Source organism: Carassius auratus, unplaced genomic scaffold (genome assembly GCF_003368295.1).
Source record: "Carassius auratus strain Wakin unplaced genomic scaffold, ASM336829v1 scaf_tig00019252, whole genome shotgun sequence".
Taxonomy (NCBI): Eukaryota; Metazoa; Chordata; class Actinopteri; order Cypriniformes; family Cyprinidae; genus Carassius; species Carassius auratus.
Window position 1 is genome coordinate 168,223 of NW_020524940.1, and position 26,102 is coordinate 194,324.

Sequence of the window (26,102 nt, forward strand, 5' to 3'; positions counted from 1 at the left end):
TTGAGTGCTGGAGCAACACAACCTCAGATGTGTGGCAAACTCCTCTAGAATCAGATGTTTACTCCTCCGAGACGTCTGAGGATTGCAGGTGATGGCCATCCAGCAGAAGACGTCTGTCTGCTGTCATGTGTTTCACGTCCAGCACACATTTAGAAATACATCACAAACAGCAGCTCACTGCCTGGACATGCAGACACGATCTCCTCAGGTCTGAATCCTCCGGTGTCTGAAGGACCTGCAGATATACAGCTGTGGTCTCTGCTGGACGGTGAAGGATTGAGCGGATGTGTTTCCCAGAGCAGATGAGATACGACTGACAGAACTGTTCGGTGTGATCCATCACTCTTAAATACTGTATTGTGTTTCATGCAGAAGATGTGCTTGATAAGACATAAGATGACTTGAGTAAAACATACAGATCTGTTTATTAAAGGTCACATATGCAGAAACATGTCTTCAGCCCTTATACTTTGCTCATGTGATGACATCATGTGTGACAACTAGCCCCAGTCTCTCCATACTCTTCAGAATAAAGACGACACGTATTTGATCAGATTTTTGGAGCTCAGGTGTACGTCATGTTCATGTGATGAATTACAGCTGTATTCTCTCTGACGGGACACAGAATGAATTTACTGTAAGAACTTACATGTACTCAAAAAAATCAGAATGAGCTCTGAGAGAAGCTCTTGCAGCAGTTGTAGCACTCAGTTTAATATTTTAATAACCAATGCAATGACATCCATTCACTTTTGTGTAATTGCAGGACTACTGTACATTATATCTTCTACTAGATGCACAGATTATCTGCTTGTTCATTAGCACGGTCTGCTCTTACAGGAAGAATGAATGTGAATGTAAACCCGAGCAGATGTTAGCTAGGTGTGCTTCTGAATGTGGAGCTGAGGAGGGAGTGGTGTTTCAGTGTTTGAGCGAGTCTGGAGGAACTGAGACTGTCTTTGTTCACGTGGAGCTGTGGATCAGGACAGAAGAGCCGTGTGAGGACTGAGGAGATCTGCGAGACATGGGGCCAGTGCTGAGGTGAACAACTTCTGACCTGCGCTTGCAGATTTCATTCATTTGCTTCTGAGAAACATCTCACTTCATCTCTATATCTCCTCAGCAGAGTCTGGTGCTGGACTTTCCTGAGCATCTGTTCTTCTGGGATCGGCTTCCAGCGCTTAGACTCAGGTAATCACTCACATGTTTTAGAGAAGCAAACCAGACGCGTTTTATGCTTTACACGATTATATTAGCATCAGATAATGCAGTTATAAGAGGGGAGTCTATTTATTGAATCTGTCCGAGCGGTTCTCGAGTCACTGACTCATTACAGCTGAATCGACGCGCGCGTGGCGTCATGTCGTTGTTTTGGCATTTATGAGGATTAATAAGAGGCTTGGGAGTACACATTGAAATGTGAATGATGGAGCGAAAAGTAAGTTATTTTAATAACCGTTCAGCAGAAATGCTGCACATGAAACGCGCTCGAGATGTGCTTATAAGATGATTTTATGATAGATTTCTCCTGTCAATGAAAATGAATTAATTTGAATTAACAACAGCATTTTATTACTCACAAAACCTTTTCTCCCGCTGAAAGATGTACATTTATTTTTCGTAGCCTGTTCTAAAAGCGAATAATCTTGTTCTTATAATCTTAGTCTGTAACAAGTATACATTCTTAAAACGCACATATGAATTAAACATAATTGAATGAAGAAGAAAAACGCGAAGTGTGATTCAAACTGATTTATTCGCTGTTTTAGAGAATGTGAACTTGACGTCATAAGACTTGTTCGAGGTGATTGGCGTATGACGTCACAGTACCGCGATCTGGTATGAACCGATTCTTAATAATGAACTTCGACTGAATCGATTCGCATAAATGAGCCGGAGTTCCTTATTCCTGTGATAATCTGTTTCACAAACCACCAAACATTGTTTTCAGTTAAACTTTAATGCAATCTATATCTATGACTGACTTCAAATCTACAGAGCCACTAAGGGGACATGGTGGAAGAGAAAAAAAATAGATGGGAGGAATATTTTTTTATTTATTTTTTTTTTTACTTGCAAAGGTTTTACATTCTCTTGACCCCCCCCCCCCCACACACACACACACAAAACGAGACACATAAACGCTCATAACAGACAGGTGCATGAATGACTGAATGAGTGATATTGATCTCAGATGGGCTGTGTGATTATGATGATGATGAAGATGATAAAGATGATAAAGATGATGATGATGATGATGATGATGATGTGCGCTGACATCTAAGAACACAATGAACTGTTGCTGCAACATGATTTATTTATTTATGTCTGTACCTGCTACAAGATTTTCCTTGTTAGTTTTAAGACACAGTATCCATGTGAGGCTCATAGTTTGGTGAGGGGGCTCAAGGTCACAGAACCTCATTTCTGTACCTCATTCTCCCTCATAATGACAGATAGTTGGCACAGTGACTCGGTTGGGTCAAACTGCTGTTATGTCCAGCGGCGGAGCCTGAGTAATCTTCCCTAAGGATGACATCATCTCCACAAAAGCGGTATTGTGTTCCATCTGTAAAATAATGCAGAGCTGTTCATACTCGGTCCAAACGGGACACATGCCAAAGGATCGCATTCTTGACCTCGTTTTATGTTAATAATGAACTTAATTTGTTTTGAGGAATGGCTTGGCTGTTATTAACAGGCTTCAATAACACTGCAGTTTCTCTGCTCAGAAATCAGACACATTACACCGAAAGCAGGAGAAGAGCTTCTGAGTGTGAACTTCCAGGAATAGTTCATCTACAGAGTGATTTATTTTGGACCCCATTGACTTTAATTGCATGGACAGAAATCCTAAACGAAGCTGGTTAAATGAACAGAAGTTTAGTTTTTGGGAGAACTATTGTGTTAAGTTTAAGGAAAGAGTGTAATGTTCCTGCCACATTCACTTCAGATTCAGATTTCCCCAGAGCTCCTGTAATATATGATGAAGCGCTCGGCCAGACGACTGATTTGGGACAAATATTTCCAGCCCCAGCTGTTTCTACAGAACCTTCTGAATGTAGTGTAAAAGAGCAGCTGCTTTTCTAAATCTGATGTATGTTTGATGCACACACTTCACATCTTAAACACCGTTTGGTCTTCACTGCTCGAGGTCACACAGTTCAGCTGGTCGTAGTATTTCTTCAGATTCAGTTTTTCTGTGTATCGTGGCAGTAAAATGTAAAATCTACCTGGATTCAAACACTTTTTCCACTCGGTTGAGGACGTTGTATTTCACTGATCCAACATTGGCTCAGTGTTCACAAACTGACTGTTTTAACAGGTTCTCCAGGGCTTTGATTTCCTGTAGATCTGGTTCCTCTCTTCTTGTTTAGTTTGTATTACAGTTGCTTTTCTCCTAACCTTCAAGAAGCTGACAGCTCACATTAACCGCAGGAATGAATCCTACTGGAGAATTGTCTTCAAACTTCTGAAATATTGAGCCACACGCGACTCTCAGAAAACAAACTTGAGATTGTGGGACTCGTGCCAGGCCAGAGCGTGGTCCAGGACCTGATGGAAGACACCCAGACTCCAGGAGGGGACTGAGCTGTGATTGGGAAGGTCCTGATGTTGGGGTTTTTATAATGTGCAGTGTCCTGATCAGATGTCTTATACATCACGGCCTCATGAATCTAGACAGATGTGCTGCTTCTTGCTAATTAACTTTATATATCTTCATATACTTCTGATCTTTATATTCTGATATATTGTTGTATCCTGATTAATCAAGATGTTCTTGATTAGTCCTAATAATGTGAGGCACACTTATGTTGTTGAGGAGGTTCTACTCTTAAACAAAGTTTGAAATAGGGTTTTTGCAGCAATGCTAGAACCATTTTTGGTTCCCCAAAGAACCTTTCAGTGAACAGTTCTTAAAAGAACCAATTTTTGTTAGTGAAGAACATTTTAAATAATCTTCTGTCCAGTGGAAACGCTTCATGGAAGCATCTCGAGTCAGGTTTCCTTCATTTTAAGAGTCTAGTAGCTGTAAAGTGTTTAGTGGAGGTATCCAGAAAGCATGCTGTAATGTGAGTTATTAAGATTAATAAACCAGTCTAATAATATAATCTGACCTGATTGGTTAGTTTCTATGGTGTTCAGTGATGTTAATGCAATAGTTTAACATTACGAGCTTATGAGACAGCACTATTTCTCATTCTGTAGAGTTTATATTCTTCAGTAAATTGTAGCTGAGGTTTGACAGAGAGGTGTTTTCGGTCCTGAGTTGATGATGGTGGATCGGTGGGAGGTTTGACAGCCGTATAATCACATTAGTTTGGGTTCTTTTGAGACTTTGACAGGATCTCCAGGTGCTTTAATGGGTCCGGGCAGAAAGTCATTCACCTGCTCATCTGTTTGCATAGAAAAATGACTTCCTCCTAATCTTTGGCTTTACGATGTTCCTTAGACATTTGAAGAAGGTCGAGATCACATTTGTAAGTAGAATCAGCTAAATCTAAATACAATGCACTTTATTATGTACTTACATGTTTATTCTCTTATATGCTCGTATACTTTCTGTCTCTTTCCTCCTAATTTATCAAATCCACGTGTATATAAAGCGCTTCCTCCTTGCAGTGGCTTAAATCCACCAATGATATGAGCGGTCAGAGACCACCGTGTCTGCTCTTCTCCTTCATTTATCACAGACAGAACAGACTTTACCAAGACGTACATGTGAAGGCCAACACTGTGTATACTGACAGATGTGCTCTGCTTGTAACAGTGTTTATGTCTTGGTGTGTTTCACGCCCGTCAGATGTGTGTGTACGCGTGTGCGTGTGTGTCTCCAGCATTAGCACACACAAACACCGTGATATTAAAACATTTGGATTGACAGTGTGAGAAGATTTTTCTTCCTCCGCTCTGACACGTCTGCCTCCAATTCCTGGAAAATATTAGGCGATGGATAAAACCCCATCAAAGGAAATATGCAAGAGTGTCCAAACAAGAATGGAGACACGCCGTCTCATCTTTCCCTCAGTGGCCTGGAGAACAGAAGCTCATTGTGAAGATGGTGATTCTGTTCTGGAGGATTCAGAGCCATGTTCTTCTGCTTTAACCGCAGAGCTTCGTTTCTCTCATTGTGAAGGGTCTTCTGATGTTTGATTCTAATGTGAGAGTCAATGAAAACAGCAGGGTTAGGGTTAGGGTTATGATGTTTGCGAGCTGCTTGTTGAAACATATTTGCCACGTACACACTGACAGTACGAATCCTCTAATCTGAATCAGTGTGTGTGTGTGTGTGTGTGTGTGTGAAGCAGTATAAAGCATTCCTGAAATTATAATGCTGTACATGGTGATGACAACATATACAATATTTATTTTGATACTAACATTTCATTTTTTTAAGTTTTATTTTGGCGTAGAGAAATGTTATGTTATGGTACTCAGATTATAATATAATTGTTGCCACCTGAATGTTTCTGGAGTGATTTTTGGTTGTAGAATGTGTTTCCCACTCTTCTAACCCATGAAGATACATGCGTACAGAGCAGGATGAGCATATTTAGTTGTGTTATACACACGGTCACTGTTTTCTACAGGACAGGAAGTCATATGAGGCCTGTTTATCTTCTGTCACCGTGCAATCAGAATAACAGCTGAGCAATCCAAGCGATCCGATGCAATCCTCCGTCTGGAGAGGCCTGTACCATCTCCTGTGATCTTAACATCAACACACACACGGGGAGAGAGCCGCTCTCTGACCCGTCTGCTCACACATATATATTATATACTCCCCGTTCTCTTACAGATGAAGTTTAAGTGTTCATATTTCCAAAGAACATGAAAAGGTTAAAATAGCAGTTTTAGGCTGATGGAGAGTGTTTGCACTCGTACCTACAGTACCTATCCTGTCCTATAATGACATCAATATAGGAACGTTCAAACAGAGAGAAACGGAGGATTGTTTTTGTCATCCGGGCAGGGAAGTCTGACTGGAGAGAAGGAATAACACGAATGAAATGTCCATGAGACACAAACCACAACAGGAAAGCATGACTGGATGGTTCCATGGCCTTAACACAAAAACACATTCCCATTGTACTCCCTGAGTGTTTGCATTAGACATACAGCCCCCCCCCCACTGATCTCTCACCTCTGGAAAATATATAGATAGATGTAAACAGGTTTTGTTTTCTTCTCATGGATTTTTATTTGTGAGACACATAAACACTATATTGGAAAAGTACTTGTGTTTTAATACTACTAAATTGTTCTGTTCCTTTCTAGCTGATTATCTAAATCTTAAGCTCTGAAATGCTTGAGTTTGGGTAGAGAGAATTTTATTTCAATCCAGACCCTTTTCTTAAAAGAGCTCTTTTTTGGTGACTCTTGTTGAGCAGATTGGTACCTGAGCTCTTCACATGTGTGTTATGTTGTACCAGGTGTGCTAATGACCAGGTTTACTGCATCAGAAACATCAAACATATGAAGCTGTTTATGTGATGCATACATCAAAATATATTTTTTACAATTCATGCTCCCAGGTGAAAGTGTTTTGAGCTCATTACATACTGCAGTGCAAGTAAACACATGCAAATCATTCTTTATTGATCAATAATCTGCCACTGAAATCATAGTTTGTGTACACGGATAAAAGTTCTTGGTGTTTTACTGCCACTTCTGCTCATTTCTGCTGGAGACTGCAGTGGTCTCTGAACGTTTATGTGTGTTTTTGTGGGAATGTTTGTAGATGCACGTGGCTGGTTTGCAGTGAACAGTGTTATTATCAGTGAATTAGCTATTCATCCACAGTGATGTTAAACTCACACGTATGGAAGTCATGACTGTTGTAGTGCTTTTTTACGTTGTTTGGCTGAAATGACTAAGTGGGAAGTTCTTGTCAGCTCTGGACAATAGAGGACTAGAACAGGGGGGAGAATGTTTTTAATGTTGCCAACAAAGACAAGATTATTACCTTCCTGCCTTCAGAAATATACCCATACAGTCTTCTAATTACACTGGTGAAGAACGCAATAAAAACTGGCATTTCTACAGCTGTTACGTGACAGAAGAGAGATGAATTACAGGGAATGTTTAATGATAGCGTCACTGAGCGCTTATTACTTTTAACAACCTATATAAATGCATTTGATGGTAAATATTGAGGTCTCTCACTGCTGACACAGGCATTTATGTATTACATTAATAAAAGGATAGTTTTGTGCATGTCAGTCTAGTGAAACACCAACACAATCTCATGGCAGTAACATATTGTAAATTAGCGGCTAATGTCAGCATGTATGATCATGTTTTCATATGATCCGCATACGCCTCAGTGATGGTTAGGTTTAGTGGTGGACATTCATTCTTCTGTATTTTCCAAAAAGTGTGAGCGTGAGTATGAAGTCATCACCTCATAAAATAGTGTTCAGCCTGAACATCTCTCCTTTCTGTTGAAACTAGCCTGATCAGAGATGATTCACAAATGTTTGAGTTCATTTGACATGTGTTATCACTATTAGCTGGTTTCCTTAATGAATTGATGATTAAAACAACTTGGACATCATGTCCAATTTTCATAAGACACATTTCATTCTTAGTGAATAGCCACAGAACTGCAGATTTAATCATGGGTGTTCCCTTCATTGGATTACTTTCAGAAAATGATTTAGTTCTGCTTCGTTTCAATTTTATTTGCCTTCTCAAGTTAAAGTCTCATTGCCAGATCTTTGACTAATCAGCATAAGGTCATATTCTGGCCAAGAACTGGTTACTTGGGCAAGAAGAGACCAGCGACGAACCCAATTTTCACCCAATCAAAGTCCAGGCTCTCCTCGGTTGTGATGATTGAGGCTGATAGAGTCCAACACACTCGTAGAAATGCCTGTCAGCTCATAATTGTGCAGGATTTAATGTCTGTAGAACAACACATCACCATGCAATGTTAATTATATTGTTTACAGAGCTTTATTGTGTCCTGTGAGACCAAATCTCCATTTACCCTTGGGGAAGGAAATCGCTTTATGAGCTGATGTCATCAACCTGAATAGTATGGAGCCAGAAGAGTCTCAATAAAGATAAATGCACACACTACATTCACATATGCACACACAGGATTCATAGATGCACACACATGATTCATAAATACACACACAGGATACACAAATGCGCACAAAATTCACAAATGCACACACAAAATTTAAAAAGCACAGAAGATTCACAAATGCATACAAAATTCAGAAATGCACACAAAAATCAGAAATACACACACAATTCAGAAATGCAAACAACATTTACAAATGCACTCAAGATTCACAAATGCACAGGACAAGATTCAGAAATGTATTTCTGATGCACACACACATATATCTTGATTCACAAACTGCTTGCGGTCTGTGAACTTCACTGCATTTGTGTGTGAATTTTGAGACTCCCCTGACTTGGCTCCACACACAAATGCTTTTTTTTAAACAGGGAATGATCAGCAACCAATCAGATGTCTCCCTTCTTTTAGCCAATCACAAGAATGCACCCCACGTGGGGGGATTGTTTACTTATAAGCCAATCAGCGAACGACTCAGCGGTCCGCTGCGAGAGGAAAGTGGCTCTCTGGCTGCGAAAAGTGGGTCTGCGGCTGTCGTTCGCTTAGGAAAGTGAGTTGATCGCTGCGTGAGGAAAGTGAATCGTTCGCTCAACTTCGCTGCTTGAGGAAAGTGAATCGTTCGCTGAGGAAAGTGAGTCGCTCGCTGGGTGAGGAAAGTGAGTCGTTCGCTGCGTGACTCCTGAGGAAAGTGAATCGTTCGTTGTGGAAAGTGAGTCGTTCGCTGCGTGACTCGTGAGGAAAGTGAGTCGTTCGCTGCGTGACTCGTGAGGAAAGTGAGTCGCTCGCTGCGCAAAGTGGGTCGCCGGCTGTGTGAGGTAAGTGAGTCGTTCGCTGAGGAAAGTGAGTCGTTCGCTGAGTGAGGAAAGTGAGTCGTTCGCTGAGGAAAGTGAGTCGTTCGCTGAGTGAGGAAAGTGAGTCGTTCGCTGATTGGCTTATAAGTAAACAATCCCCCACGTGGAGTGCATTCTTGTGATTGGCTAAAACAAGGGAGATATCTGATTGGTTGCAGATCATTCCCTGTTTAAAAAAAGGCATTTGTGTGTGGAGTCAAGTCAGGGGAGTCTCAAAATTCACACACAAATGCAGTGAAGTTCACAGACCGCAAGCAGTTTGTAAATCAAGATATATGTGTGTGTGCATCAGAAATACATTTGTGAATCTTGTCCTGTGCATTTGTGAATCTTGAGTGCATTTGTAAATGTTGTTTGCGTTTCTAAATTGTGTGTGTATTTCTGAATTTTGTGTGCATTTCTGAATTTTGTATGCATTTGTGAATCTTCTGTGCTTTTTAAATTTTGTGTGTGCATTTGTGAATTTTGTGTGCATTTGTGTATCCTGTGTGTGTATTTATGAATTATGTGTGTGCATCTATGAATCCTGTGTGTGCATATGTGACTGTAGTGTGTGCATTTATCTTTATTGAGACTCTTCTGGCTCCATAGAATTGTTCTGCTATTTTGACTTAGAACTTGATGTGTTGGACATTAATGTTGTGTCATTCAAACATTTGGGGTTGGTTCTGCTCACCAGAGCTGCATATATTTGTGCAAAAATAAAGTCAAACTTTAAAATATTATTCTAGTGTAAATCATCTGTTTTCTGTGTGAATCTGTGTTAAAGTGTAATGTATTTCTGTGATGCTCCGCTGTATTTTCAGCATCATTCCTCCAGTCTTCAGTGTCACATGATCTTCAGAAATCAGAATAATATGATGATTTACTGCTCAAGAAACATTTCTGATTATTATCAATGTTGAACACAGTTGTGCTGCTCAATATTTCTGTGGAAAGGATTTGCCACTAATGATTCAAATGTGAGTTTTGATCAGTGTAGAGTGGCGGTTCTCAATTCCACATTTGTTGTTGTTATTTGTTTATAATGGGTTTTAATGTTTTAGTCTTGGCGCTCCAGGACATATGGCATCACAGTAAAGTAAGGGGCATAACATTTCCTTCTGCTTGACATAGGGTTGGCAACCGAGAACCGGTTCTTATTCAGAACCGTGAGCAATTTCTAAGTTTCGGTTCCGAAAACAGTTCTGTACGTGCTCTCGCACCTTTGATAACGGTGTTCTTCGTTTAGCGTGACTGTGCATGTACCGGCGTGCAGCACCTGCCGTCACTAAAATACATTATATTAGTCCCATATTGTCATTAATATTCATACTGACTTCGACTTGGACTACTAAATAAATAGACTGCTATTGTTATGTTAGTATGATGGATAGATAACTTAGTGTACAGGTCATTTCAAGAGCGATAAACAAATATTTATTTTCATGCATTTTAAATCTTTATAAATGTGGAAACCACTCATTGCATCACACCATCTCCTGACTGCATTATTATTTGTAAAATAGTGGCTTTATTGAGTGTGTATACATGGTTATAAGTATAACAGTTTATATTTAATTAATTTAGGAAAATGAACAAGTGCTTTAGTCTTCAAGAGACTATTTGGCCAACCAGCTTATTCCTGCTTGAAAAGCAAAATGTTATTGATAGTGTAAAAAACATCAACTTTGAAGCACATGCTGATTAATGGACTAGCATTACTCAACATTACTTACTACCTTCCAGCAACACTACATTCAAATAGACATAAAACACTCAAATTACATAAAATAGTAAAAAACATAATAATATTTAATTTAAATGGAACCAGAATCCGAACCTGAGAATTTGTATACTGTAATATATGTTCAATTTTGACATTGCCAACCTTTAAATCAAGGTGACAGTAGGTAATAAACAGCATTGAGTATTGTGCATTTTTCCTTACCAGAATTTTTGTAATAGTGGTTTAATGATTTTAATGGAACCGTAATCTGAACTGGAACCGTTACCATTCCTGAGGCGATGCGTTTCAAAGGGCGGGGGCATAGAGGAGAAACAATAATGTACAGTATGTGGAAAATAAGGATATTTTTTTTATTTTTTTTTACTTAAACCACATAAACTCATTTTATTACACAAAATACACAAAATAATGTTCTTTTTAGCAACATCATATGACCCCTTTAAAGACAAATCTCATATTGAATCCACATCATTCTCAAATTCAGAGCTGTCTGAAGAACCTCAGAAAGTGAAGACATATAGCTGATTTGGAAAGAAACTGTAATGTTTATAGTTGTTGTGTGTGGTCCAAATGATGCACCAGATTGGCTGCTTCAATCCAGCGATTGTAGAGTTGAAGATCTGGACAGCCACTGTCAAAGACGAGACCAGATGGTGCCTGTTTAAAACAAATGGCCTCCTCTGTTTCAAGTGGCTCCCAGCTGATCTATGAGGGGAAATTTGCTGATTCAGATCTGACATAATGTTGTGGCCCAATAAAAGTAAAAGAGACAGTAGTTTTTTAACAAGGAACACTTTTGGCCTCCAGAAGTGGAGACTAGAGGACAAATCAAAGAGCATCTTCAGAAAGTTCCCAGGCTCCTGAAGGAGCTCAGACTGAGAGAAAGAGCACTCTTTGATTGGTTGAAGCTGTTTGGATGTTCAATCTGTAATAACCTCCAGCAATGCTGATTTGTGCTCATGCCAAGGCAATTTCCTTTCCTAAATATGATTTCTTTTAGTTCAAGTTAATATGCTGAATTGTATTGGGCTTGAATGGCTTCATGTAAAAATCTCATATTAAATGCAGGGATTTGTTTTTCAGTTGAGCTAAGCACAGAAGAGCGCTACTGGAGAGCAGCAGTGTTTGCTCTAAGCGTTTGGCTGGATCAGAGCAGATGAAGCTTCATTAATCAAATATCCTTGTCCATCCCTGGCGAAGCTCGTGTTTGTGATGGCAGCTCACGAGGTTTCATCGCTTTGATTATTTTGGCCAAATGTTCTACTGTTCTTGTGGTGTAAAATAAAAACTTTCATACATGGAAGAATAGTTATTAGTCTTAAAAAGACAGTTATCCTTGCCCAACCTGCAACCCTGAACCCTACAGTATACATTAATAACACATGTCCATCTGTGGTAGAACAATTCACCTACCTGGGTTTCACAGTATCAACAATAACTTTGATGCAGACCTTTCAATGCGCATTGGGAGGGCATCATCAGTGTTTGGAAAATTGAGCAAGCGTGTCTGGCACAACAAGTAACTCTCATTGGTACTCTTTTGAAAATCACCTTTTCCCTAAGTCTGCACTTATTTCCAATAGGCCTACAGCCTCTAACCTCTAAACTCTGAACATCAGTGTGAAATTGTTTGAAAAAGTCATTTATGAGAATTCAGAATTACAATAGGAAGAAAATAAAACGAAAAAAGTCCTAAATGTAAGATGTAAAACCACAATTACTGTTTTTATTTAGTTATTCTGTGGTGGAAACAGGCTTCCGTAGAGGATACATTGTTAAATTATACAGTATTCTACATAACACTGTTTATGAAATCTATTTATAAGAAAGTGTAAGTTTTGTTTTGCTCAGCACACACAGTATATTTTATTAATGAATTGCATAATGTACTGGTATTGCACACAAAGCAGTTAAAGTGATGTTAATAAGAAGCGTTTTAAGTGTAGTCCATGTTAAGCTAGTCGTTCTCTGTCTGTGTGTTTACTCTGTGAGAAAAGCAGGCAGGAGTCTGCTGTGAATGTTTGTGAGTTCCCATGATGCTCTGCTGAGCGCATGCGACACACCTGTGCTACTTCCAGTGTGTGTTTCACACCGCTGTGTTTGTGTTTGTCCTAACAGCACAGTCTGCACCGATCAGTGAGGGATCTGTGATTACTCCGGAGCACAGCGGACGTCTCATGAGCCTTGTTTAAAGAATCGCTCGAATATTTCCCAAAGTCTGTGTCTCTTTCTGTGGTTGTAGACAGAACATTCCATTGATTTCCACTGGCACTGTTGAGTCAGACCACTGAACAACCAGCCAGAAGAAACCAATATCAATGTCCTGCCAGCCAGCTGATGTGATGTTCACAATGAGATTTAACCAGAAAATATAAAAAGAGACAGTATGACAATGGTGATCTTCCAGGTTAAAGCTTCATGCTTATTGCCATCAAATAAAACAATTCAGTCTTTGGTTATAAAGTTGAATTGCAATTTACTATAAATTCTTAAATGTTTTAATTGTTTAATAATAAATAATAAATCATTATTATTTCCCTCTTGTCATCTGCTTACACACAGAATCTTCACGTGTTTGTGAAAGCTGTCTCTCACCAGATCTGCTAAACATACACTGATCAGACTTTGATGTTTTCAGTTTCATAAAACACTTTTGATAAAAAACAGTGCTTCATTTTGCAAGAGATATGATGCATTTTATATTTTGTGTGCACTTCTTGGATTTGTGTGTAAAGTTTTGAAAATGAAAGCGTGTAATCAGTTGAAATAAGCTATAATATTTTATTAATATAATATTTGAATATAACCTAATACTTAAACATTTACTTAATACTGATTTTGTCTTTCAGAGCGATTCTGTTTGTTACTGGTTGTGCGTTGAATGCTGGGATTGGTGTTTTTTTAGTGTACTTAAAACATAAACTGTTATTGTTTGCTTTGTTGTCATTTTCTGAGAAAGTGAAGTATTTAAGGCTAGTATTGAGTGCATCATTGATGCCATGACTTACTGTTGGTTCTCTGTTAATAAGCGGGAGATGAATATGAAACACTGAACCACAGACATGCAGCGCTGCTTGTATGTGCTGCTGTAGAAATGAAAGCTGTGTGTGTTTGTTTTTTAGCTTGATGCTGGTTTCTGCAGCGCAGTGTGTGATTCAGGATCATTCAGCTGATATTACAGGATCTGTGTCACTTTAATAGACTACAGTCAGATATACTTTAGTTAATTCAGCTTTCTTCATGTTTAATTAAATTTAGCATGAAACTGTTACATTTTTGGGGGTCAGTAAGACTTTGTTTTTTTGGCAAAAAATTTATACTTTTATCTATAGATGCATTAAATTGATCAAAAGTGAAAAGTTAATACATTTATAAAGTAAGTTACAAAATATTTATTTATTTATTCTTTTGAACTTTCTGTTCATCTGTGAATCCTGAAAAATAAAATGTATCACAGTTTCCACAGAAATATTGAGCAGCACAACTGTGTTCAACATTGATAATAATCAGAAATGTTTCTTGAGCAGTAAATCATCATATTATTCTGATTTCTGAAGATCATGTGACACTGAAGACTGGAGGAATGATGCTGAAAATACAGCGGAGCATCACAGAAATACATTACACTTTAACACAGATTCACACAGAAAACAGATGATTTACTCTAGAATAATATTTCAGTGTGTCTTTGATCATATAAATGCATCGTGGTGTGGTGTCTGTTGGTGATGAGGCTGACTAACCCACAGAAACAGTGAGTTTGGCCCACAACAAATGTTCTTGTGCTCAGTGGACTATTATTCACATTCTACTCATTTATTTAGTGTTGGTCAAGCAGTTGGTGCTCAGATCCAGTCGTTCTGATGCTGTTCTGGTGTATGAGCTCATGAATGAAGCGAGGACTTTCCGTCATGTGGGTCGCCTCCTCGGAGGCTCATGGGAGTGTCTATAGATTGAGTTTAACACTCCTTCCTGTGCCGCACAATCTGACAAAGTCAGGACCCTGCTGCATTTTCTCACTAAAAACACGAGCTCAGACAGATGAGGAGCATTCGTGCTGTACTTCTACAATCACAAACTTCATTTGTTTATATCTCAGAATCAGTTTTTCTCAGTGTGAGCCCAGAGTCTGTTTCTGAATCTGTGTGTCATCGTCACGCTCACGTCTTTCTGATCAAACACAAGATCTGGTCTCTGGGATTCAGGCATCTAATATTTGAGCGTGAAAGTTTAATTGACACTATTTTCTTAATGCATGTTACTGGTTTTAGTGTGAATGACTTGTGAATACAAGTATTCGCTGAATATATTTATTTATTTAGACAATGTGTTATTAATTAAAATTGCATTCCATCCTTCAGCGTTCACTTTTCACCATCCAGTCAACAGCCAACAGATCAATCAGGTTCTGCCTATGCGTTTCACTTGGAAAAACTCAATTCTCACAATAAAGTCTTGTTTGAATGACTGCATCAGGTGTCTCTGTTCACTTCTGACAGTCTCTCAACAGCAGGTGATATCTCTCTGTTCTCACTGCTGAATAAAGCTGTGCTGGAGTCCTGATCCTGAGCTTGATGGGAATCTGGGTTTAATTAAGTCGGTATAGTCTCTGATCAACATCTCATATAATCCAGCATTGGTGTAGCTCTGGTGTGTGTATTAAAGAGTGAAGCTGTGTCCTCTCTGCATCGCTCTGATCATGTATAAGAGTGTAACTGCTGGAGATAGTCGTCCTCCAGGTCTCTGTGTTAACTCCTACCAGGTTTCTGGCTTCACTATCTCCTCATTGGTTTTATTTACTCAGCTGCATCAGATCGTCTGTATAAACACTCACACTGGTTGATATGACTCAAGAACAGTTTTTTTGGTCTGCTTTAGATCATGTTAAAGAAAACAGTGGGAGATTCCTTGCCTTCGAGATCTGAAGTCTGAAGCTCAGCGAGGTGAACTGTTGTTAGTATGTGATCATCAACTCTTCACTCCTCCATTGAGCTGTGTGTGAGTGCTGAGATGGCATGTGTTGCTGTAGTAAGCCTATGGTCCAGATCTCCAGCACGTTCCTCGCAGCAGATCCATTAGCACACTAACCTCTTCCAGATGATGGGCCGGTAACAGAGCGGCTGATTGTTAGTGCTTCTCCTGCGCTCTAATGGAGAGCATGTGTGTGCTTCAGCGCTCTGATCCGGCTCAGCTCGGTGTTTAGCTGATTTGGTTCCATGTAAATGAAGCTAAAGCGTGATCCGCTGTGGTACAGGAGTTCTGCTGCTGTTTCAGATTCTCATCTGTGAGGGAGACAATCAGATCTTTTCTGAAAACAGAAGGAGATTGTAGTGAAGCTGTAGGCGCTGCAGGGATGCCTGGATCAAATGTGTGCTAATAAAACTGAGGAATGCTGGCTGAATCTCAGCACGTAAACAGGAAAAGTGCATGGTGTGATTATAAAGACTTGTATTGTGGCATGAATCATTAGCAAGGCCTAAACTGTAAAGAACCCATCCAAAGTGCAGACACACACACACACGCACGCACGCATGCACGCGCGCACACACACACACACACACACCCACACACACACCCACACACAGCAGTTGGGGGTTCAGTGTCTTGCTCAAGGACACCTCAGTCGTGGTATCACCAGCCCAAGACTCGAACCCACAACCTTAGGGTTAGGAGCCAAACTCTCTAACCACTAGGCTACGACTTCCCCCACAAAGCATGCTTGTGAAGTCTGTGGATGGAATTCAAACTCTGATTGCTCAAGCAATGTTTTCAACACAGATAATAATCAGAAATGTTTCTCGAGCAGTAAATCATCATATTATTCTGATTTCTGAAGATCATGTGACACTGAAGACTGGAGGAATGATGCTGAAAATACAGCGGAGCATCACAGAAATACATTACACTTTAACACAGATTCACACAGAAAAATATTTCATTGATCAAATAAATGCAGCCTTGATGAGCAGAAGATGCCTTTTCCAAAAGAGGAAAAGATCTTACCAACCTCAAATATAATAATAAAATAATAATATTGATAGATCATTTAAAAACATATTTTTATATATCTGTTTCAGAAAAATGATTTCATTAATAAGATAATTTTTCTGTCTGTTGCCAAAAGAGGTTGTCATGTGAAATGCTAATAGATATTAACACATTCCATTTTTAATCATATAGAATTTAGCTAAAACAAGCACCTCAAATCTCAACTCTCTGATTACCATTATAATTATTATTTGTGTAAGTTTCCACTCATCCGTGTGTCTCAGAATGATCTAAAAAGGGCTCTGATCAGTGAACATGATTTAACCAAGTGCTAAATATTTCTGGATCAACATCCAAAATTCCAAGCAACCAATCAGAGTTGAGGTATAAGTTTACAGGAAATCTTAGGTTAGGGTTAGGTTTAGTGGATCGCTGTGATTTTGTCAAATAAGACACGTTCCTGAGCAACGTTCCTTGATCTGGATAAACATTACAGTCCAAAAATATAGACTTAACCCAATCTTTAGCCATAAACTTAACCCTACCCATAATTTATTCCTAAAATCAGTGTGAAATCATAGCTGATTAACAAGGGTGTAGAAGCACCTAACTCTGAAGCTTAAAACTGAGATTTCCTGAAAATGTTTATGTCTCTGTTTTTGGACAGTTATATTGATCCAGGAACATGTCTTGCTTTGGAAATTCCCGGACATGTTTACTGACTCTGTTCTCTGTCTGTGCAGAGCAGGACTCGAGCGCTCAGCTGGACCTCACCGAGCTCATTGGTGTTCCTCTGCCTCCGTCTGTGTCCTTCGTCTCGGGCCTGGAGGGCTTCCCGGCATACAGCTTTGGTCCGGATGCTAACGTGGGCCGACTGACGCGCTCCTTCATCCCCGACCCGTTCTACCGTGACTTCTCCATCATCGTGACGGCCAGACCCAGCTCCCGGCGCGGAGGAGTGCTGTTCGCCATCACAGACGCGCTGCAGAAGATCGTCCATCTGGGAGTGTCTCTGGCTCCGGTGGAGGACGGGTCCCAGCGCGTGGTTCTGTACTACACCGAGCCCGGGGCCGCTCACACACAGGAGGCGGCGTCCTTCAAGATGGGCGATCTGACGGGCCGCTGGGCGCGCTTCACACTGGCGGTACAGGGAGAGGAGGTGCGGCTGTACATGGACTGTGAGGAGCAGCATCGCGTGGCCTTCCGCAGGAGTCCAGACGGACTCACCTTCCAGCCCAGCTCCGGCATCTTCATAGGGAACGCCGGAGGAACCAGGCTGGAGCGCTTCCTGGTGAGTGTTAGGAATGGCCAATGTGGGATTAAAAATAGATCACGTTATATCTGGTATTTATTGCGATAATAATATCAATGACGATAATTCAGGGAATCTTCTTTAGAAAGTAGTATTATCTTTTCTATTTTTACTCACAATAGGCTGTTGTGAGCATTACTGAGTTGTAGGGGTTGTACCGACTAATCAACTAGTTGACTTCAGTGCTCTGCCACGATGCTTTGAGCTTGATGTCGACTAGTCGCTGGTCCTGTAGAGGGCGCAACAGGATAAGAAATCTTTGAAGGACTTCACATTTACGCTCTGTTTCTGAACAGTTAAAATGACAAATAAATGCATTCTCTGAAAGCTCCACAAGACATGGGATTATATGACCGGATGCTCGAAATTGAATGAGAGAATGCACGTTTTAAACAGCATTTTGTACAGTTAATAAATCGCTGTTCTAATCTAATGCACTGCTGCACTGTAACGTGCACAGAATCATTCATAGCCGGAATGTACTGTCAACACTGCTCTGTGATATCTCAATAAAATAGCTTAGAAACGGAAAAATTCAAGCATATATTTCTTAATAGCTAAATCCCACAACTTCACTACTAGTAGAGAGATGCTGCCATGTAGAATTAAATCACACATGCAATCACTCTCACTAATGCATTCATATCAATGTAATCTTTACTGTGCTACTTTATCTATATCTGATTTAGAACGAGTAGAAATCTGTGAGAAATATAATGGCCCAAAGACAAACGACCTGATAAAAGTGAGCTGTTATAGGAGCAATAGCCATGTGGGCAGCGCTGTCATATGCCATAGCTGTGTACAAGTGGTTTGAGTCTCAGCTACAGAATTATATGTTCATTAATGACGTAATCAGCGACTAGTCGACCTCGACTTTCATCACATAAAAGTCGACTTTAAAAAAATGTGTCATTCAATCTCTACTCAGTACACATGTAATGTAATGACAGTTTAATTCATATACTGGAAGCCAGAGGGCGCTCTTGTGCAGAAACTCCAAACATGCATCACAGAATAGTAATAGCACTGATGATGCTCCAGGAAATCCCTTATATGGACAAAGTTATCCAGTTATCGATTAATAAAACACACAACGCAGATGGAGAAATTTTAACCGATGAAACATTAATGCAATAAACATATGATTGCACAAAATACATTTTTTATAAGGAAAGTATATTCATAATGCAATGCTAATCAACATAGCCTTCATCACTGTCTATATCACTATCATTCTGTAACATGAAACCATGTATGGTCACAAACAGAAGTTATTTTAACCATGGTTAGGCTCAGACCGATGTTTTGTCGCTCTGTACAGCACAGCCCTGACCAAACCAGTTCCGAATTGTAAAAGCGATCAACTCCTCCTTGATTTCATGTCGCGCCGCACTGTTGCATACAGAAATATGTCAACAAATAGATTTTATCATTGTATCACAGGAAGACTAATTCTTATTTTGGGGAGAATTTTTACCAGTATATGGCAGACAATAATATATTGCCCGTCCCTAGTGAGTGTCACTGTTTTCTCACGCATGTCTGCTGTAGTGACTTCTGTTTCTATTTCAACGTGTTTTTGCAGCGTTGAGCAATGTAGCCAATCCTAAAGATATCTGGTGATCTCTTGAATCAGAGGTGTTCAAATTAGAATCCACTTACCGCTACCGTTTATTTTTTAAATTGGAATTTATATATTAAACTCAAATTAACTTTGTCCAGAGGTAAATTAGACAGATCACAGATTGAATTTATTAATTTATGATTGATTTATTTGACTTTTTTAGTGGCAGTACACAGACACAAATTAATTACTTTGACAATGACCTTTATTTATAAACAATACAAAAATAAAAAATGTAAAAATAATTTGTAGAAGCAGATGTGAACCCAGCAGCTGTAATAGAACACAGCATTTTGGAAGGCATTGTTCATTTTTATAATGCTTCACTACAGGATATGCACAATACATTTTGATATTTCCCTTACTAGTATTAGTAAAAATACTAGTACCTTTTCCATTTTTCTATACAATTTTTCTTACATGTAAGAACTGATCATAAATCACATGTACATGTTACTAACAATATGTATCATAAATGAACAATTATTCCATTATTATTATTAAATTGAACATTTACAACTTAATTTACATGATGTGTGTTGTGCTAGGCATCTTTGGTGTTCTCTTGTTATGTCATTTAGATGGTAAATGTATGCCTTTTTATCTTTTGAATCACTTATCAAAAGTTGCTAAAAGTTTCCAAATATATATATTTTTTAAATGGCTAAATTTGTTTCTAGGAGCTTTTGGAAGAAAAAGTTGCTAGGGTAGACTGAAAAGTAACTAAATTTAGACCCTCGTCTTCTAAACTTTGTCATAACTCATGAACAACACACAGGGAGCACAGCAGAAACTCTCGCTGATGCCCAAATATGATTTTAATGAGTTCGGTGCTAAATGTCTTCTGCCTCCCAGTGGTTCATCCGTGCTCTTCATTAAAAAAAACAAACAAACAAAAAAACATACTAATATATTTTGTAAATAATCATTTACAGTACTGTGCAGAAGTTTTAGGCGGCTAGAATTGTAGAATCAGTACGTCACGACACAGATGTTCTGTATCACCGGAGCAGCACAGACGCCAACACATTGATTTGTGGCTCGTTCACATTCTGAACAACATTGGACAACATCAGCCGCGCCACAAGACTGACAACGTGGCAGTCTCGTGTTTTAATGTCTTTCCCTTTAAAGATCCTTAAAAGCATTAATTTATGTTTCCCCTTTTGTTCTCCTCATAAAAAAAAAAAAAAAAAAACTTTCAAAACGTTCAAAGGATATTTCAACATAATTCAACTATACTCTGATCTTGTCGTTTCAGTCCTGTACAACTTTCTTTCTTCCGTGAAACACAAAAGGAGATATTTAAAACAATGTCCATGCTCCTCTTTCCATGCAAAGCAAGCATACAGTAACTAAGGATGGAAAAGTATACCATAAAGTACCATAAAAAAAAAATCTATTATTATAGTTGTAATATTGCTGTTACTGTAGTAGCATGGGTCTCAGATGATTAAAGCTGTGTTTGGTCGGAGGAAGAGCTTGTCCATCAGACATCACAGTCAAACAGCTGCAGAGCTTCAAACTTCATGTCAAGAGATACACAACACATAACAGTTGTGTTAATGCTTGGGACTCCATAGACTTTAAACACAAACTCACACACACACATTTTTAAATAATTATATTTCTAGCTCGTATGAGATGACTGCACACAGAGCAGAAGCAGCAAAAACAGCTATTATTATTTATGACCAGCATTGTTTTGCAGTTTGAGTTTCATAATTTACCACACACACTGACAATTCCCTGTTTCCACAATGTTTGATGTTTTATACGCACTCATTTGGATTATTTTAGTCTAATTCAATTACTCTGTGGGTGAAGATACACAATGATATGTTCACTTTTCATTTGCACATTTTGTGTCAAGGCGAAAGATTTCCTAATGCAGATTTTGAAAGGAGTACAAGTTGGTAACACAGATTCTTCACTTACATCAGAAATCTGTGTGCTTTGACCGTCTCTTGAGTGTAAACTGTGCTCCACACAGCACTACACCACTGACTTCAGGGTACATGCACCTTTCTGACCACAGAATCATGTGACGTGCTTTTATTGTGTAGTATTTGGCAAAAAAAATGGTTCCTCTTCAGGAACTCGAGCTGCGACGAGAACGTTTGGGGAACGCATCCAGCGTGACGTCTCTGAATAACATGTATAATCAGTCCAAAGGAAGGGCGAGACGTCATAGGCGGGTGACGTCAGAGACCAGGAAGCATAAAAGCATGAGCGGCGAAGCCGGTAATCAGCCTTGTGTCTTCAGCAAGCGCTCTGTGTGTGTGTCAGTCGCTATCTTTTTTTGAGTCTTATTTAGTGTCGTTTGTCCACTGATAAACTCCATTGTCAAAGCTTCAATCAAGAGAAGTTTTGGGCGAGAGCAGGCAGTGTGTTTTTCCCGCAGTGTCAGCTCTCGAGGGAGTTGACGGCTGCGATGCGAGTCTTTGCTTCACTCTCAGAAGGCTCTCTTTGAGGAGAGAGCTTTCACTGCCGTTTCTCGCGGTGCCAGTCCCGCTTTCGCCGAGGCGAAACGGTGGTTGTGCTCGCGGGATTCGCTTTCGGATCTGCTGGAAGGAATGTAAGACGGGCAAGTCCCTATCTTCTTTCTTAACCACCAGATTCGGCGCCCGCTCTCAGGGGTCAGAAGCCCGCGTTTGCAGTACTTTCTCCCCGATGAGAGGATGCAACGTGCTGCATGTCTTTCTCTGAGGAGATTGATGTGGAAAGGCGTCGATGAGCTCGCCAGTTACACAAGCACCAGTCACACAAGCACCAGTTACACAAGCATATTATGCCTAATATTAACATAAGCAGCATTAATGAAGAGTGGAGATCACGCAGTCAGGTCTCGGGTCTCGCTGTTAAGCGCACCGCTCTCGCCGGGCACACTCTGAGGAGTGTGTCCGTGCATGCGATCTTGCGGTCGCGGTCTCGCTGGTGCTGAGGCACGGCGGCGACCGCGATAGCGGGAATCGCACATGAACTGGCGAATGGGTTGAAGACGGCTCGTCCTATCTCCACCCCGTGTTCACTAGATCTAGAGCTCATTCTCGAGGCTTGGAAACCAGCGCTGCAGTTTCTTCGCCCTCTGAGACAGCTCACTGCAGCATCCATCTTTCTCTGAGGAGATTGATGTTGTTTGTGTGACTGAGTAGCATAAAATAATATATATATATATATATATATATATATATATATATATATATATATATATATATATATATATATATATATATATACAGTATTGTTCAAAATAATAGCAGTACAATGTGACTAACCAGAATAATCAAGGTTTTTCGTATATTTTTTTATTGCTACGTGGCAAACAAGTTACCAGTAGGTTCAGTAGATTCTCAGAAAACAAATGAGACCCAGCATTCATGATATGCACGCTCTTAAGGCTGTGCAATTGGGCAATTAGTTGAATTAGTTGAAAGGGGTGTGTTCAAAAAAATAGCAGTGTGGCATTCAATCACTGAGGTCATCAATTTTGTGAAGAAACAGGTGTGAATCAGGTGGCCCCTATTTAAGGATGAAGCCAACACTTGTTGAACATGCATTTGAAAGCTGAGGAAAATGGGTCGTTCAAGACATTGTTCAGAAGAACAGCGTACTTTGATTTGAAGTTGGTTAGAGAGGGGAAAACCTATAAAGAGGTGCAAAAAATGATAGGCTGTTCAGCTAAAATGATCTCCAATGCCTTAAAATGGAGAGCAAAACCAGAGAGACGTGGAAGAAAACGGAAGACAACCATCAAAATGGATAGAAGAATAACCAGAATGGCAAAGGCTCAGCCAATGATCACCTCCAGGATGATCAAAGACAGTCTGGAGTTACCTGTAAGTACTGTGACAGTTAGAAGACGTCTGTGTGAAGCTAATCTATTTTCAAGAATCCCCCGCAAAGTCCCTCTGTTAAAAAAAAGGCATGTGCAGAAGAGGTTACAATTTGCCAAAGAACACATCAACTGGCCTAAAGAGAAATGGAGGAACATTTTGTGGACTGATGAGAGTAAAATTGTTCTTTTTGGGTCCAAGGGCCACAGGCAGTTTGTGAGACGACCCCCAAACTCTGAATTCAAGCCACAGTACACAGTGAAGACAGTGAAGCATGGAGGTGCAAGCATCATGATATGGGCATGTTTCTCCTACTATGGTGTTGAGCCTATTTATCGCATACCAGGGATCATGGATCAGTTTGCATATGTTAAAATACTTGAAGAGGTCATGTTGCCCTATGCTGAAGAGGACATGCCCTTGAAATGGTTGTTTCAACAAGACAATGACCCAAAACACACTAGTAAACGGGCAAAGTCTTGGTTCCAAACCAACAAAATTAATGTTATGGAGTGGCCAGCCCAATCTCCAGACCTTAATCCAATTGAGAACTTGTGGGGTGATATCAAAAATGCTGTTTCTGAAGCAAAACCAAGAAATGGCAATGAATTGTGGAATGTTGTTAAAGAATCATGGAGTGGAATAACAGCTGAGAGGTGCCACAAGTTGGTTGACTCCATGTCACACAGATGTCAAGCAGTTTTAAAAAACTGTGGTCATACAACTAAATATTAGTTTAGTGATTCACAGGATTGCTAAATCCCAGAAAAAAAAATGTTTGTACAAAATAGTTTTGAGTTTGTACAGTCAAAGGTAGACACTGCTATTTTTTTGAACACACCCCTTTCAACTAATTGCCCAATTGCACAGCCTTAAGAGCGTGCATATCATGAATGCTGGGTCTTGTTTGTTTTCTGACAATCTACTGAACCTACTGGTAACTTGTTTGCCACGTAGCAATAAAAAATATACTAAAAACCTTGATTATTCTGGTTAGTCACATTGTACTGCTATTATTTTGAACAATACTGTATATAGTGTACCCTAGAGCTAGTGGCTCTAGGTGCACCAGAGGCCAGTCTCGCGAGACTGGTTCCCTTAGGAGGTCACATGGCGGTGTGGGAGCCCCTGCCAAGTGTACTTCACGGGGTCCTGCCCTGAGCAGGCTCTGGTCTAGTCTTCCTAGCAGACGATGTGGGTCTGAGGACCGTCGTTTTTAGAAGACTTCAGCTACGAGAGTCCTGATGCTGCGGCTCAGGACCTCGGAGGGCAGGCCCCTCTGGGGAAGAGCGGTGTACACCGCATTACACGGTGCCCGTCTCTCCTCAGTGCCCTCAGGAGATCGATCTGCCAACCCTGCCGGTGTTCCAGGGCGCAGCGGTCTCCAGCGAGCGCTTCTCTCAGTTACCGCCCGGAAATGTAGCGGTGCTAAGAGGCTCGCGACCTCCTGGGAGGTTTCCAGAGCAGCTAGTAGCCATCTCCTGCCGGTACGCCGCTTCAGGGCACCAAGCTAATTGCGCTGATGCAACCAGAGATCAGTCTTGAGAGGCTGATTCCCTTAGTAGACTATATTGCAGTGTGAAAACTACTGCCAAATGTGTCTCAGTGGGTCCTGCACACTGTAGTGAGAGGCCACAGAATCCAGTTCTGGTGGGCCCCAAGCAGGCTCTGGTAATGGAACAGAAGTAGACTCTCTCTGAGGATGGAGACCATCGAGGTGTTCCCTCCTTGGGTTGCAGAGTCCTGGTCCTACAGCTGGTACTTCACTGTTCCGAGGAAGGATGAGGTGTTGTGTCCTTTTCTAGATCTGTGCTTTTTGAACCTCTCAGTCAGGGGACTGAAGTTTAGCATGCCTGCACAGGCCAAGTCCGAGGACTGGTGTGTCACGATCTATCAAAAGATGCACTTATCTCCATCCTTTTTCATCGGAAAGTTCCTGAGGTTTGCTTTTGGGGGCAAAAGCCTACCAATAAGGACCTTCCACTGGCCTTGCACTCTCACCCCACACTTTCCCGACTCCAATTGACGATTGGTTGATATCAGCTGAATCTGAATCCGAGGTGTCGTTCTCGCTCACATGAAAGAGCTGGGGTTAAGACTTAACGCCAAGAAAAGTGTGCTTTCTCCAGTTCAGAGAACCACTTATCTGGGCATGGTGTGGGATTCGACCACGATGCAGGCACGTATGTCACCTGCTCGGATCGAGTCGATCCTCACTGCAGTCGCGAGAGTGAGAGAAAGCCGGTCACTCACTGTCAAGCACTCACGGAGATTGCTGGGTCTGATGGCAGCTGCGTCCAACGTGAATACTATTGGACTGCTATACATGAGACCCCTACAGTGGTGGCTCAAGATCAAGGGGTTCACCCTGAGGGGAAACCCACTTCGCATGCTAAAGGTCACACGGCACTGTCTACGTGCCTTGGACATGTGGAGGAAGCCTTGGTTCTCGTCCCAGGGCCCGGTGCTGGGAGCTCCTTGTCGCCGCGGTATGCTAGCGACGGACGCGTCCCTTACCAGCTGGGGTGCGGTCATGAGTGGCCACCCCGCACATGTTCTGTGGAGTGGTCGCCATCTGACATGGCACATCAACTGCCTGGAGATGCTGGCCGTGCTTTGTGCACTTCGTTTTTTTCTCCCAGACTTCAGGTCACCATGTGTTGG

General features: G+C 40.6%; 1 protein-coding gene across 4 annotated transcripts in view; it reads left to right on the top strand.

Moving 5' to 3' along the window:
• Positions 1–889: 889 nt before the first annotated feature.
• The window catches only part of LOC113076180 (collagen alpha-1(XVIII) chain-like), a 59,549-nt gene continuing 34,336 nt past the window's right edge, over positions 890–26,102 (top strand). The window contains exons 1-3 of one of the 4 annotated variants that reach the window (XM_026248840.1): positions 890–1,041; positions 1,127–1,191; positions 17,407–17,954. In XM_026248840.1, coding sequence (XP_026104625.1) covers positions 1,025–1,041; positions 1,127–1,191; positions 17,407–17,954 — 630 coding nt within the window. In that variant the 5' untranslated portion in view covers positions 890–1,024. Of the gene's footprint in view, positions 1,042–1,123; positions 1,192–17,406; positions 17,955–26,102 lie in introns of all 4 variants that reach the window. The other 3 variants (XM_026248841.1, XM_026248838.1, XM_026248839.1) reach the window with 3 other exon arrangements.